At 36.6% G+C, this 16,991-nt stretch overlaps 1 protein-coding gene across 1 annotated transcript; it reads right to left on the reverse strand.

The window, feature by feature from the left end:
* Window positions 1-11,189: 11,189 nt before the first annotated feature.
* Window positions 11,190-16,165, reverse strand: LOC134750461 (uncharacterized). The gene is made up of 3 exons (XM_063685620.1): window positions 15,942-16,165; window positions 15,114-15,369; window positions 11,190-12,036 (listed from the first exon to the last, which is right to left on the reverse strand). Exons 1-3 carry the CDS (start codon window positions 16,077-16,079, stop codon window positions 11,717-11,719), a joined length of 714 nt encoding a protein of 237 aa, XP_063541690.1. The 5' UTR covers window positions 16,080-16,165; the 3' UTR covers window positions 11,190-11,716.
* Window positions 16,166-16,991: the final 826 nt, after the last annotated feature.

Genomic DNA, 16,991 nt, shown 5'->3' on the forward strand with positions numbered 1-16,991 from the left:
TACGGCCTGATTCGAATTAGGATATTCATAATTCATATATGGCTTCCATGGTTTACATTTGGTACATACATAGTAATAGTAGCGGTTTCACATGGACCCTGGTAGGGCACAGCAATAGTCTTAAATCTAAATTATGCTAGGTGTTAGTATTAATGTAATCATTATATAAATAATAATTGATAAATAAAAAAGGGGGACCTTCCAATGTCACTAAAGCGTAAACTCGTTGACATGTGTATTCTGCCTGTCCTAACCTACGGTGCTCAAACATGGTCGCTCACCGAGAGTCAGAAGTCCAAATTGAAGGTTTGCCAGAGAGCAATGGAGCGCAGCGTTCTAGGTGTCACAAGGATGGATCGCATCCGAAACACTACACTACGCTCCAGAACAGGCATAGCTGACGTAGGGGAGAAGACCGCTAGGCTGAAGTGGGACTGGGCAGGTCACGTCTGCCGCATGCATCCGGATAGGTGGGCTAGTATAGCCACCAAGTGGATGCCGCAAAAGAAGCGCGGACGTGGCAGGCCCAGGCGGAGATGGCGGGACGACTTAGACACCTTCACTAATAACTGGCCGGAAACAGCTCAACAACGGGAGTCATGGAAATCTAAAGGAGAGGCCTTTGCCCAGCAGTGGGATACTACAGGTTATTTAAAAAAAAAAAAAAACTCGTTGACGTCATACGTCAAATATTAGGTCTAGAAACGATATGGATTAGATGTGTTAGTGTCATAAGTGACGTTTTTGTTTAAAGAGAGTCACTTTTGACACTGACCCATCTAATCCATATCGTTTCTAGACCTGATATTTGACGTATCTTAAAGTTCGAATCGGGCCGTTAGTTCCGTTTAAAGCGAATTTATCAAAGTCGTTAATGATCAGTACGAAAGCAATGTTACTACTAACTACACCTCAATACCGGCCGTTTGACCCAGAAACATTGCGCAATTATGAAATAATTCGGGGTGAGTGCATCTGTTACCATGCGGACTGACGCAACTTCAGTGAAAGTGCTGGTTTCGGCACTAGCGTAGTGTGCATGAATGGCTGAATGCCGTTGGATGTTGCTATGGAGCTTGAGGCCAATTCGAACTTGCATTTCGATATCAAAATCGCATACTTGTCTTACAACTCCCTAGTCAAAGTATAGTAGATTGTTACTACTGTTACTGTTCATACCTGCCGAGGTAGTTTGGCGCTCGAACGCAGAGAGAGCGCCAATTGTCCGAGGCTGAAATTATGCTTTTTACCCCGAGGTAAACACTCTATACGAGGAAAGTAATATACATGTCTTTTTTAAAAAACATGACTAAATATAAATTTAAATAGTATTTCTTGAGGGTACTTTCAATTAACAATTAAATAAATTAACAATTGATAAATATTTTGAACAATTTTGTTGTTGTTTATGGAAGGGGGAGTCGAATATCAGAATGAAAATTGTATAACAAATCCATTTAAACTCAAATTTCAATTGCTTATCGTAAAAAAATTAAAAAAATCGTACTTCGAACGTAAAATGCTCTAGTGCAGACACGTATCATTTTCTGCACACCTTTTAGAACAAAAATGACCAACTTTCAGAGCATGAGAAATGAAAAAGTAGATTGTTAACCAAGGGATGAAAGGCACTTATTTCTGCCGAGGTAGTTTGGCGCTCGAACGCAGAAAGAGCACCAATAGTTCGAGGCTGAAATGATGCTTTTCACCCGAGTTAAACACTATACGAGGAAAGTAAAATGCATGTCTTTTTTTTAAAACATGACTAAATGTGCCATTTTCAACCAAAAGGGTACTTATTGTCGCTTGTCAGTAAGGCGATATTTCCATATAGCTTCAATTAGAAATCAATCTTATCGACAAGCGACAATGTGGTACCTTTTGGTTGAAAACGTCACAAATATAAATATCAGAATGGAAATTGTATAACAAATCCATTTATACCCAAATTTCAATTGCTTATCGTAAAAATTAAAAAAAAAAACCTACTTGGAACGTAAAATGATTTTGATAAAATTTTGATGAATGTAGGTACTTAACTAATTGTTGACATTTTAAAATTGTCAGCACCTTTTTACTATGGCGTCTAACGGTAAAGTTATGTACGATGCAAGTTATGTATGTTATGTACGATATACGTACATACATATATACCTCCTTTTTAGGCATCAGTCGTAATACTTAAGATAAAATTTTAGCACATTTCGCCGGATACATGAGGTGCTAATTCGACGGAGAAACATTGCCTAAACATTACAAAACCGTCTGTGAATGGATATGAAGTAGTATAAACCCGGATGAGTTGAGACAACGACTAATGTCTAATCCATTGAAAGCCACGCCACGGGTGCGAAACTCCTCGCTTCGGCCAAACGGCTCCGTTCGGCTCAGCATTGCTCCGAGGAATTATTAGGGTTGGCACAACTTCACGTCCCTTTGCGTGCACGAGGACGATAAGATAATGACTTGAATTTTGACAACCCTAAATAGCGGAAAGGGATAGTGCCATATATTAGAAAGGGACAGCATGATTCGACCCTGAACAGCTGTCAAACTTCGGTTTTGTAGGAAGTTTCCTTTCTGTACGGTAGTACTATTATTTCTTCCGTGGCCACGCCTAAAGTGCGCGGTGCGCCTTCGTGAACCTTATCGCAATGCACGAAGGTTGATATTATTGGGCTTCAGCAGCGCGTGTCAGTTGACGTCTTAGTCGGTCCAAGGGCTAAAAAAAGGAAGCATGCTATTTGGCTGTTTAAGGGTCCCCGGCAAGCTCGGTTCTCCATACAAACGTAGTTCCGCTCTCATTTTAAAACGATTAGCTATATTGGTCTGACACTTTGTACTTACAATAGGATAAGGTATATCTATGTCTGTAATTAGTTTATGTAGCTTCAGATACCATAATTAAAAAAATACAGCGAATTAAAAAATTTCATACAAAAACTTGTTTTTGCTCTATTTCGTTTGTTTTAGGTATATAAACTAATTATCAATCGATCAGTTGACGTGAAAACAGGATTCGTCAACGGCGAACTGTTAAGACACCAAAGTTACCATAACTTGGTAACATGGCGGCTAAGTCACATGATCATATATGCATATGACACGGAATGTCAAAATTTCAAAATGAATAAAATTTGCGAAGAGGGTTATACATCAACTCAGGAATGCGTAACCACGTGATGTCGCACGCATCCCGCGGCGACGTTCTTGCGAGAAGAAAGTGGATGAGTCAGGTCGGCGTGACCTTGAACAACGGTTATTCGGAAGTCGTGGGTGCACACTAGGTGATTTTTTATCGAAAAAGCTTTCAAGCTCTTATTAATTATTTTTTGTGTAAAAATTACATGTATTCTAGTATTTTAAGGGCTGTGTTAGATAGCAGGACTACTTAGGTTTCCAAAAACAAAAAAAAAAACAGAAATATTTGAATATTTGTAGACATGGTACATACCATTAGGGGTGTAGATTTTCGATAAAATTCCTTTTTTTTTCTAATTTCAAAAATAATTGAGATATTTTTTTTCTTATTTTTTCTTGACTGCTCATAAGCAGATCCATCCCCTGGTGCCGGCTTATCGTTGAGTTTTGGGACACGTTGTATATTTTTTTACAATTGATTTGCGAGCCTCTATAATCACACTCACTCACTGTAGAATGTTCTGTGTCGCAACTACAGGTATCAACCAAAACAAAGAGAAATAATTAAACTTAGAGTTCTCACTGCATAAGAACATCAGTACATAGTATAAAACAAAGTCGCTTCCTGCTATCTGTATGTTCCTATGTATGCTTAGATCTTTGAAACTACGCAATGGATTTTGATGCGGTTTTTTTAATAGATAAAGTGATTCCAGAGAAAGGTTTATATGTATAATACTGCACCCGTGCGAAGCCGGGGCGGGTCGCTAGTTAATAATAAGTTCTAAGCGAGTTTCGCGAAAACTTATTAACAGCTACTGAGATTTCAAATTAATAAGTGTTAAGTTTTAAGCGAATTTTAACTTATTAATAATACGTTTTACCGTACTTCACATACAACTTATTAATTGCTATGTGAGCACTAATAAGCTTACATATTTATTTATGCCCAAATTAACCACCCCGTGTGCGCCGCGCCGCACGCGCAGGAACTTTCGCGTCGCGCCCACCGGCGCACCTTGCGCCCAACCCCACCCCTAATTTGCATACATAAAATACGAAATAGGCTGATAAAAACAAAAAGCTTTGACTTTTTATCAAGATTCAAAGAATCAAGAATCAAATGTTTTATTCGTGATAAATTTAAAACTAAAATTACATACAAAAGTACAAGCATTCATAAAATAGGTAGGAGCTAAAGTTTACTACGAAAATGGTCTCTCCTCAGCATAATGCTGACCCGAAAGTCAGCGCTGATCTTCCGGCGAGACCATTTTGGGTCACGATCGCAGCCGTACGACACATAAGCTGAGCTGTTTATGTGTTTTGGTAGCCTTTATCTATAACATGAACGAGAACGTCGCTTACGATTTGGCTTACAAATTGACTGTATAAATTGTCGAGCTTTCCGCATTTGATTGAGGTAAGTAGCTCCCATACAAGTCAAAAGCATTTTAAGCGGAATTCTCGTGGAATCATCCAACATCATGTAGACTACGTAAGGTCTCATGCTATGAACTACAACAGTTGAAGCTTTTACCTGTTTATAAAAATTTGAAGATAGAGAGACAGATAGCTACTTTTCGTTTTTCCAAACCATTGTCATATTGCCTAGGTCCCCAGAGCTTGCCTTCGTTCAGCGGATCGGCATTGCTAGAGCATCAACATTCCGAAGGGGGCGGAGGGGCAATGTGGCGGTCCTTCTGTGACACTGCCTACTACCGGGCAACCACGACTATGTACATTTTTATTATATATAAGTTTTTAATTTAGGTGTTTTTAAAAGTCACTTTTTATTATGTTTTAACTAAAATATTTTATTTGCTTGTCGGCCGCCATCTTGGTCGCATCTTGATCGGAGTTAATTTCTTTTTTTACCCGACTGCCAAAGGAGGAGGGTAATGTTTTTCGAGTGTATGTATGTATATATGTATGTATATCTGTTTCTTTGTGGCCTCCTGTAGCCTAAACGGCTTGATGGACTTTGATGTATGAGGTATCATTAGATTCATCTTAATCACGGGAGTATCATAGGATACATTTTACCCCGAAATTCCTACAGGAACATGTTAATTCTTCGTAAACGCAAGCCACCCACGCGTCAGCAAGCAATGAGCAAATAACTTGTTCTGCAACTCCCGCGCACCTCTCGCGTAGCGGTCTGGTAGCGGGCAAAGAAGGGCGTGGCCTGCCTTGTAGCGCGGTGCGGTACGGAGGGGGATATTCTCGAGTATACAACCCGAACGCGGGCACACGCACACACATGACATGAGGGCACACGTCGTTGACGGTCGACTTTTCTAAGTGATTTTTTTCGATACTTCCTCGTACGAAGCGAAAACTACAAAGTAATAACTTGTTATAAATAAAAAAATAATTATTATAAAAAAACAAAAAACCCGACTGCATACTAAAAAGAGGAAAACAAGCCCCACAAGAAATATTGTTTAATCAAATGCTAAAACTAAGCTATGGAATACCGTTTAAACAATATAAAAAATGCAGTATGAAATATGTATGTAATCGATAGTTAAATAAATAAGAACTTATTCTAAATACTAACTAAATAATTATAATTTATAAATGTTGATGGTAAGTATTGCAGGCGGGGACCAACTTGACCGCCACCAACGAAAATACCTACCTAAGTAACATTCTGCTAAATAGTGAACTTAACAACCAACAACCAAAATGACTATAAGTAACCCTGTGTTGGTCCCTGCGATACTTACCATCAACATTTATAAATTATAATTATTTAGTTAGTATTTAGAATAAGTTTTTATTTATTTAACTATCGATTACATACATATTTCATACTGCATTTTTTATATTGTTTAAACGGTATTCCATAGCTTAGTTTTAGCATTTTTTATAATAATTATTTTTTTTGCATTAATGTTGTTAAGAGTGTAATACTGATAGCTTATTACGCAGTGAACTAATGTGGAAGTTTGCGGATAATGAAGAATTAATCTTGTTTAACCTACATTCTGGCGTCAACGCCAAATAACTCCACGTGGCCCTTGTAAAGCCAGCTATCTCCTTACAAGAGCTCATAATATAGCATTTGCACAATTCCTAGTCCCAATCAAAATACGTCGTCATTGGCAAAATCCTTCCTGAACCTACAAGAGGGGAAAGCCACATTTTTTTTAAACATATTATTATAATACATTAAAGTCGTACAAACATTACCCTCTCTTAAGTGGCAGTCGGCTAAATGTACCTACCGCAGTTGTGACCCAATTTCGTTCAATCTTATGACGATGAAGGATCGCGTCGTAAAGAACAGAGACGTCTGCCGAACGCATCCGGTTTGACTCGTACAGTCGGATACAGAATTTTTATGTTCATTTTATACACAATTTAGGAGAAAATTAATCCTTTTTTACATGTTTATTAAACAAACTACTAAACAACCATCCTTCAGGTATTTTATTTCGGGGGAGGATACATTTATGTCAACTTCATGCGCATGCTGAATTATAAAACTATTACTTATCCAACTTACTTACTTACTGTTGTGGCGCACCGCCATGCTACTCTGTCCAAAGCCGTCTGGAGGGCGTACTCTGGACTACCAAGTGGCCGAAGACCCATCTGGATGCCCTTGGTACCGCTGAAGAGACGAAGTGCAGAAAGACCTCAACGAACTCGGCGCCGTCGATTGGACAGACTTATCAAAACTTTAAATAAATTGTAGAGTCATTTATATACGGCGATTATTTAGGTACGAAGCTACGCGGTGATTTTCTAGTAAAAGGTCGCCGGGTATTTTCACAAAAACTTTGCAGCAGCAGCCAAGCCTTGAATCAGTCAGTGGCTGGCCATAATTCTTACTTCTTACTAACTGCCTCAGTTAAACGTCAGACCTACAGAAATGCTGCCGGAGCCTTTGGTTTCATGCTGTTAGGCCTGCAGGGGGTATTTTTTAGATTTAGATAAGTTATAAACCTAAATAAACGTCATACGATGGTTTTTTTTTCAAAAGTTTCATTTTTGATACAAGCTTTTATTGCTGACTGTAGTTTTCTTCCCACATACAACTAATACTCATCGAAACAATTCTAACAATCCCAAAACACACGGCTACCTCCTGTCTCCATCATCAGATCAGCTCGATGGTACCATAATATTGCATTGTCACCCGCCTTACATATGTGTTCAAATTTTCAGCTTCTTTGAAAGCTTGAAATTTAACTTACTTCCCGTAAGTCAAATTTAACTTGCAAGATTTGACCCGAACAAACATAGTTACATAGGTACAATTTACATGATACATTGTAAATTGTAGGTCTCCTGTGCCCAGAGCTGTAAACGAACCAGCGTCCTCTGTTTACGCGACACATGCCTAGACCGCTCGACCACCCGGCCACGGTGGCATGTGTCGTAATTTCCAAACTTGGAAATTTTCACCTAATCGTTAACTCAGGTGATTCCGGGCTAGCGAAAGAGATGGCACTGCCATAAGCCCTCAATTAAATGCATATTATGGTAGCCCGGAGTCACCTGTTATAATTCGATTAAGTAGGAGGTGAGGACCGTGCTGTTCTATCTTAGGAATGGCAGGGTATTTCTACTTGAAATAACACAAATTTACATATATATCATTAAACTAATTTAATTTGTTCTTAAGTGTTTGGCTTAGTTGCCGATTATTTCTTACTAGCTTTTGCTCGCGACTTCGTCTGCGTGGACTTAGTAACCACAGCTAAAGTAAGAATAGCGCCTGAAGAAAGTCTTATAGCAATCATTCAATTTGAGCATAATATGCACACAAATATTAGGCAACTCATTTATTATCTCAATTCCACCATGATTCCACCCCGCTTTTCACCCTCTTAAGGGATGATTTACAGGATAAAAAATATCCTATGTCCTTCCCCGGGACTCAAACTATATCTACGCCAAATTTCAACTAAATCGGTTAAGCGGTTTAAGCGTGAAGAGGTAACACACAGACAGACAGACTTCCGCATTTATAATATTAGTATGGATTTAGGCTTTTTTATTTGCTCGGTAGCTGACTGTACTCCGATAAAGTTTCTCACGCAGGTCGCATCAATATAAATGATACGGCGCATACAAGACGCCGTAATTGCATGCCGGTGATAATTTGCAGTTGCATTTTATATTCATTGACCTCTTCGGCAAACCGCTTCTTCTTTGCCACTTCAACTTTTCATTAATTATTCCGTTATTAATTTTATATTAAAACCTACTAGGTACCTAACTGAAAATTATTACATATTTCATATCACATTTTATAATTAGCTCAACTGTGCACTATTTTTGATGTTTACATATTTATGAAAATTTTCCGCAATTGAGAAAAGTGTTGTGATTATGTATTGTACTAAATTATTTAGATTTAGAGTTTATTTTATTTGCGTTAAACATGGTACGTGGTGGTATTTATACGAACACAAGAAGAGTAGGTACAGAATGCGGACTTCATGCATTTGGCTATTTCTCTAAAATACAACCGAAGGGTCAAATTTCAGGGTTTAACGTCAACCCGTATTCCTAGATAGTATCATTTTCTCACTGCACCCAGCTGCTGGGTGCAGTGAGAAAATGATACTATCTAAGAATACGGGTTCCGTCTATTTTGCATAGCTTCCGTGAGCCGAAACGCGTCTGGCATAACGAATGTTAAATTTTCCGGAAGCTTCGGTTTGTATAATATACAATTGCCCGAATGTTTGCGAGTCCGAATAAATACAAACAAAATTATGCGGAATGAAACATACACTAGGACTCGATTCGGACGTAAATTTTATGCCAAAAGTTGCTTCAATAATAAAAAAATATGCATAGAGTACATAGATATGCGAAACTAATCTGTGCCAAGTGAGTGCTACTGCTATGCTAACAGAATATTAAGCCTAAGTTTATAATGCAGAATATAATTACTACGAAAAAACCATGCCAAAGATAGGGGAACCCAAAGATCAATAAAATTTGAACGACTCTGTTCTGTGAGGGTCACATTATAAAAATTTCTACATACTTTCGCCTGATGGAAAACGCCGCGTTCACTTTTGTATTGGCTGATACGACAATATTATGCTCACGTCAGGCGCTTAGTTAAAAGCTCACAAATAAAGGCATTTCAATTAATAAGACCTAATTTTAGTGCGGCTTCTTAAGGGGCCCACTGACTATCATCAGTCCGCCGGACGATTTCATCCTGACAGTTATTCGGAAATGTCAAATTTTTGTTCTAACTGACAGACCGATATCGTCCGGCAGACTGATAGTCAGTGGGCCCCCTTAGCCTCAACTATAGTCCATCCGGCAGAAAGCACGAAACTTGGCATGCATTGCATATAGCTTTTAGGTTTATAAGGATAAATAGAAGTAGAAACACGCCGAGAACTCCCACTTTTATGTCCCCATTTTTATTTCTTATAAATGTTCATGAAAAGTGTGAAAGCTTCAATAAAAATGTCCAGGAGGTATATTCTCCATAAAATTCTCTACAATATTGTCCTTTTTAGTATATTGTTAAGACTAAAGCTCGTGAATATACTGCCAATTTCTTAGCAAAGTCATGAAATATTACCAGACCCAATATCATTTTCTCAGCCTTTTCAGAACTATTACAAGAACGGCGTTTCGTAAATATAAAAAGGTCAAAGGTCCTTGGTACAATGCCTCAATGGCCTATTTTTTTTAGCTAGTTATTAATTCCTTTTTCGTAGTACCACTGTATATATTTGTATGTAAATAAATATATGTTATTGGTTAAAATGTAAAAAAGGTCATTATTTTATTACTACTTCGTTTTTTGAACTTGCGCTTGAACCAATTAGGCAGTCCATATAATTGGAAATTATGCGGTTGAAGAAGAAGCTTAATAAAGGTTCCAAAGTTATTTTAGGGTAAAGTGATTGTATACTAATGTATTGGAGGATTACAAGTATGTAAGAGTCGTGGTTATATGCAACAGCAGGCTGCAGTTTTACTCGGATATTTTCTTACAAAAAAAGGATAGAAATAGTTATTTGTTATACAAGGGTGCAAAGTTGTATTTTACCCGCGAGTGGTTCTAAAATAGAATTCTAAGCGTAGCGAGTGTTTCAACACACGAGAAGTAAAATACATTTGTACCCGTGTGTAACACAAAACTTTTCCCCTCACTATAGCGAGGAAAAGTGCAACATCCACAGGCGTTAGATCATTTTCATCACTGGAATCACTCGATAATACGATATTATAACAGAAAACTCTGGAAGTTGTCTATTTTTACGTGTCGGAGTCGGTGAGAATTTTTTTGTTGACAATGTTGACATTTCTGACGAAGCGTTTCGAAATTGCATCGACTCAACTTGTGCGTTCAGAATTACATTCAACATCATTAAAAAAAAAACAAATGTTTCTTATAGAATTTAAGGTTTATGACTTGAAATCATTAAATAAATTTGGTGTTTTTTATTAAATTTTCAAACCATTTATTTATGATAATTAATATTGAACGAACCATTATTATGAGCGTTTTACGTTTTGTTATCTGTCAAAAGCTACTTAAACACGCTCCATCCAAGGTCAAATTACTTTCCCCACTAGTGGATAAAATGCGGCTTTCCGAGCTAGTGAGGGGAAAAATAATTATCACCACACCAGCTGGTACAGGCTCTTGATTGTTCAAAAACTGATAAGAAAGTTGCATTTTATCCACATGTGAGGCAAAGTAATCAAATTCAAATTTTGAGTTGTTATCTAATGTTTGCTGGTAGAATAGACTTTTAATTGATGATTTTGTATGATAAATATTTAATAACATAAATTTTGAATCGATTTGCTTTGATTTTGTTTGATATTTTAGAGTTAGTAGTTTCCTTGTGTTGGTGTGGTAAAAGAAATGTGTTTTACTCGGTGGAACAAACTGTTTAACCCTCGTGCCTTGAAACCCTCGCAACGCTCAAGATTCCATTTTTCGATCTTTCGCTTGCTCTGGTATCAATATTAGCACGAGAGGTTAAACAACAACTTTGCCCCATTGTAAAACAAATAACTATAAAAATAATCGTTTTTGTAAATAATTTATTGTTTGTTTTACGTGGATCCATCGTAAATACATTTCAAATTCGATTATTCGACAACACATCATTATATACAAGCTTACAAATTAACGTTGAATAAATAGCTCGTTCGGTAATAAATACACCGCTTTCATTCACGCCTAAAATTACACAATAAAATAATAAAAAACAATAACCAAATATAAATATCTTTGGAAATAAAAACTTAAAATATTTGGTAAGAAATATACTAGATGTCACTCTCCTCCTTTAAAAGAAGGCCATAAATATACGTAAATATAATAATTAAACTAAAAAATAAAAATAAGGAAAGACTAAAACAAATCAGTCATCACTTATAGTGCAATAAAAATTAAACATATAAAATACTGTTGTGTAACTTTCACGAAAATCACAAGCACACATCAAATAATAGAATACAAGTATTACGGTGGTTAATTCAATAATATGGTAGACATATACAAGATAATATAAATTCGCTCATTCATCTCTCAATAAGTTAAATAAATAATTTAATAAAGTATCTATAGCTGTTTAGCGTGAGCGCCGTAGGCTAAGTTTTGTGCGTCTTGGGATCTGCCCCAACCACCGCCGCCGCCGCTGTTCTCCCAACCATGTTCCTCATGAGCGGGTTCAGCCCAGCCGCTGGATTTCTTCGATTCAAGGAGTTTCTTGAGGGCACCGAAGGCGGCGGCGATGAAGGCGATCTTGCCGAGGAGGTAAGCCTTGAAGACAGCGAAGGCGATGATGCCGAGGAACAGGGGGACGAGAGCGGCGAGCTTCAGCTTGATCAGGGCCAGGATGGGGAGGAGTTTCTTCAGCTTCTTCTTCTTCTTGCCACGGCCTGAAGACAAAAGAAGATACCCATTTGTAGATTTTTATGACAATAAACTGGAGTCGGACCACGCTAAGTTTCATGGTAAGTGCTACGTCAAGTGTGGAGCATATAGGGATATTTATGCATAACTGGCCATAGTCTAAATCTGCTGACAAGTTAAAATTAAACTGAAATAATTTAATTTGTAAACTTTAAATAAAAGGAAGACATAAAAATATGCAAAGAAAATAAACAGATGAAGAAATAGCTTATGGAAAAGTTTACAAGACGCTAAAATGTTTTAAGTAAATACCTACCTAGATAATGCGTAGGTATGTGGTTAATGTTATTCTAGCGAATGAAGTTTAGTCTTCTTTGCGATATAAGTACCTATAGTTTACTGGAGTTTATAGTTTTATTTTTAGGTTTACTTCTAGTTTTAATTTTATAATATTAGTTAGTTTTTAGTATTGATACGTAATTTACATAAGAACCCTGTCTTATTTTATAAATATATGAGACCGTTTACTGCAGCCTAAGTAAAACAAGGTAATGTAAAATAACAAGTTGCTTCTTTGATTTTGTCACTAGAACAATGCTCTTGCTAGTTGCTATCGTTGAACTTTTTATAGATAGATAAATGTCTAGGAATAGAAAATTATTCAAAGAATGAAAGAAAGTTAAAAGCAAAAGTTGTAAAAGCAACGTGTGAATTGACACACCCAGGCAACCACGGTTTAACACTACCTGTACTGTACCTATTGTCTAGATCTGACCCGATAATAAAAATAATTTCGCATTGTGCATGACTTGCAAACTAGATTTCATGGGTTCAAAACCTGTTAATGAAATTCTAAACTTCATAAGTACCGTTATATTTAAAATAGGAGGCTCAAAAATGTATCTACAGTAGCAAAACTGGTATTCCAACGAGAATATTAAATGTACAATTTATAGGCCGACAAGAAATTGTAGAAAATTATTGAGAGCGCCACTTTCTATGTAACTGTCACATTTTTAACGTTAAATGCTTAAAACTCTTAAAAGTGGCAACAATTTAGTATGGATTTTTTTAGTTCCATTTTATTTAATTACTACTATTTTATGTCGCACTATAATATAAAAGATCGTCAAGAGATTGACGATAAAAATGTTAGCCTGTCCTACAAAGCATTAAAAGGTTGTCTAAAAATGATTGAACACCTACATACATTCTCAACGATCTCATCTTGATTAGTCTTAGGTCAATTTGAGCTTAAGTGGTGTTAAAGCCATATTTCATGTTTATTTAACACCTTTGCCGCTAAGTATTTGTATTTTCTATAATAGTTTTTTGCAAGTCATTTTAAATGAATAAATCATTTCAATCTTCAAAGAAACTCACAAAAGTTAACTCACTAACCTTTCTAATTACAGTTCAAATATTTTAAAATAATCTTTAAGCCGCAAGTTATTCTTAATGATTGGCTATTCAAGAAGCTTTGGACGTGAGAAAACTTCAGACTAGAAATCTTATACGTGGTTGAAGAAAGCCTGAATGAGCGTCAAATTATAGATTATTACTAAGCAAAATTGATTATAGCTTATAAAGCACGTACTTGAAACCCGCGTTTATAAACATGCCAGTCATAAAATTGAAATCGATGTGATTTTATTCTTGGCCTAATTACAGATGTTTAATTTTATGTTAATTTGACGCTTATTACATCACAGCATAGTAACAAGTTACTATGTTATGATGTCATTATCATTATGCAAATTTAATGACTTAATGTTGCATCAAATTGGTCTAGAATTCATTAAGCTCTTCTAATCTTGTAACCTGATTCTATGCCGCGAGCGCGCTAGCATCTTTAAATGAATGTCAAATTTGTAACTATAACTATGTTGTCTAAGATTAATACGATTTTCTATCATGTTTAGATCTATGTCTTTCTACCATCATGACCTTTTGACCCCACCTTAACGTACACTGCCATTTGTATTCTTCTTGACACGTATTACTTTACCGATGACTTGGGACTTCACACAAAGTACAGTCGACTGGTTTGGTCGTGTTAGTCATAAAACCTTGTGTGCAAACAGTCCGTACCTTCATAATGGGAATGCGTTAAAGTTTTAGGAGAGACTAGCGGTTTATTGTTCGCCTACTCAATACGTTGACTGAGAGAAATTTGTACACGGTGTACACACTAGAATCGAAAACGTGTGAACTGTGGGATTCTTAGCTTTTCTGTGATTAGTTACTCGATTATTATAAGTTTTTGTGACAATACATTTGCCGATTTATTGATTATTTGATGTATGATTATGATATATTATGATTTATTGATAATTGATTGCTCTTGAAAACGTTACACTTGACAACTTGATAACGGTTATATCGTGAGAGGAACTATTTAACCGCACAGTAGGATGAGAAAGACTTATTTTAGCTATTAGGCCTATAAGTACGGTATCGATTGTTCTGGATTGTTCTACAAGGAACCATGGAATATATAGTAAAATGCAGATTCTCTCCTTTGGCGGGTTTTATGGATGTATAGTTATGAATCCAATTTTGACTTGCTGTCCTGAATTTGAGTACAAATTTTAATGATGATTTTAGTAGAATGCGAATAGTATACCAATTTTTCCTAATATTTAAGTTTCTCTAAATATTACATTTATTCATTTCTATTGATTTATGAAAAATGTCTAGTACTTTACAGAAGTTGGTATTTTTACATAACAAAACCGCTTTAAAGCACCGGAAGCATTGGCATATACATAATTTAAGCAGTTTTCTTTTTGACTTATTCACGAAGACCCCTGTACCTAAGTACCTACTTACCATTACTCAATATTGTCAATGATGTAACCTTAGTATTATGCATTTATGGCTAATATTTATTTTTATCGTTGTCATATTTTTTCTCTATTTTATCTCTTACTCAATTTAAATGCTCACAACGGTTATTGAGATTTGTATGTGATCTACTCTACGAAAAAATATTAGCACTGATTTTGTACTAATTTAACCACATTCTAATAATATAAATAAAATGCAATTTATCTTCCACTATCAAACTAAAACCTGAAATATAACTGAAATATCCACAAACCTTCCTCTTCAACCGAGTTGTCTTCAGTAAAGGACTTGGGCATCCTCAGCGTCAGGACATGGCCGTCCAAGAAATCTACAACGTTGTCCAGGATCCTGTCTTCCACCGCGGCCTCCCTGGCCTTGGAGTCATCGGGTAGAGGCTCGTAGCTTCGGGCAGACCTGGGGCTGCCGGTCCTTGAGAAGGTCATCACGCCATCAGCAACGCTGAGTTCCTTGGAGACAGCCAAGTTTTCTGTATATTTCAATGCCTTCTCCTGAAAATAAGAACGGAAACTTTATATTTCAGTTTTATTTTTATTTTTCAAGCTTTGTCTGTTATGATTTCATTTTAAACTAGAGTAATATCCCTTAACTGAAATTAACGCAAAGAATTTAAATTTTAGCGACATTTACGGTGCGTACTATAATATCAATTAAGAAGGTTATGAATGTGTTAATTGCCTACGAAACTAACTCATCAAACTTTCCAAGCTTGTCGAAACTCTTAAGTACGTTCTTAAATTTCGCTTAATTTGAATAAAGTTACTTCAAGTATTTTTTTTAATATCACTATGTTCTTAATCATTATTTGAACGCGGACGTCTATGATTTTTGCAAAGAACACTATTTTATGCAAATCTTTTGGCTATTCGAATAAGTTCAATAATTTGAACTCAAAATCCACTTTTGACGTAAAATGCGTAGGTAACGGGATTTCCAGTAGCCTAAATTACAAGCTCACAAAACACCGAGCACAAAGCATCCATAATATTCCCTAAATCGGTCACTCCTAACTCGTCCTCCCTAATCCAATTTCACAATTCACTTCACTGATCACTTCACACACCTTCAAGCACAGCACGGTGTCGGATTCCACGCACTCCCTCAGGTTGGCCATGAATTTGTCCATGAAACTGTCCTCCTTAACCATGGGCATGCCATGGACCACGGCCACGAATGCCACGAATGCCACGAATGGTTTCATCTCTACGGCGAATGTACAATTGTTAGGAAATGCTTGGCACTCGTCAGTTTTATTTTGCGGCCCCCTCTCTCGCTCATATGTCACGCCCCGAGTGGGACGTATGACGAAATGTAAATAGTCAAAGCTTTGAGTATAAAACGTATTAACACGGATTTGCGAGATTTTTTTGGAAAGGGGGTTATGATGGCTGCCTTTAGGGTCAGTTGTGTTTGATCGACATCATACTAGGCAAGGTTAGGTCAGATCGAGCTTTCAAATGATAATTTTAGTTTTTGATTAAGGTTACGTATATGCTTAATTTTAAATCGTGTCAGTCTACTATGTAGTCTAAATATATACTGACCCATTTGGATTGATCACCAATCCAAATGGGTCAGTATGGAGAAGTCAGAAACTATGAGAGAGCGAAATCTGTTCTTAGGAACCACGGCGTCGATTTTAGATTTAATACTATTATTAGTTTTTGACATTCAAACTTATTTTTTTAACTCTCATACATAACCGGGAATCGAACCTGGTCAATATTCTTTATGTAATCGCGCGTAGTATTTGTTTGTATAATTGATCCTGAAATTTGATTAAAAAATTAGAAAAAATTTAATGCCATTATCATCTTCCTCGCGTTGTCCCGGCATTTTGCCTCGGCTAAATTAATGGGAGCCTGGGGTCCGCTTGGCAACCAATACCAAAAATTGACGTGGACACTAGTTTTTACGAAAGCGACTGCCATCTGACCTTCCAACCCAGAGGGGAAACTAGGCCTTATTGGGTTTAGTCCGGGTTCCTCACGATGTTCTTCACCGAAAAGCGACTTTTAAATATCAAATATATTTCGTAAGTTTCGAAAAAATAACAATGATGATTGAAATAAATAATTGAATTGAATTGTTTCGAAAAACTCATTGGTACGAA

The sequence above is a fragment of the Cydia strobilella genome, chromosome 20, assembly GCF_947568885.1.
Source record: "Cydia strobilella chromosome 20, ilCydStro3.1, whole genome shotgun sequence".
Lineage (NCBI taxonomy): Eukaryota > Metazoa > Arthropoda > Insecta > Lepidoptera > Tortricidae > Cydia > Cydia strobilella.

Excerpts from the sequence above, each read along its gene's own strand:
- LOC134750461 (XM_063685620.1), bottom strand. The coding sequence starts at position 16,079 with ATGAAACCATTCGTGGCATTCGTGGCATTCGTGGCCGTGGTCCATGGC. Across the intron at positions 15,370-15,941 it reads ACACCGTGCTGTGCTTGAAG|GAGAAGGCATTGAAATATAC; the intron begins GTGTGTGAAGTG and ends TCTTATTTTCAG. Across the intron at positions 12,037-15,113 it reads CAACTCGGTTGAAGAGGAAG|GCCGTGGCAAGAAGAAGAAG; the intron begins GTTTGTGGATAT and ends TTTTGTCTTCAG.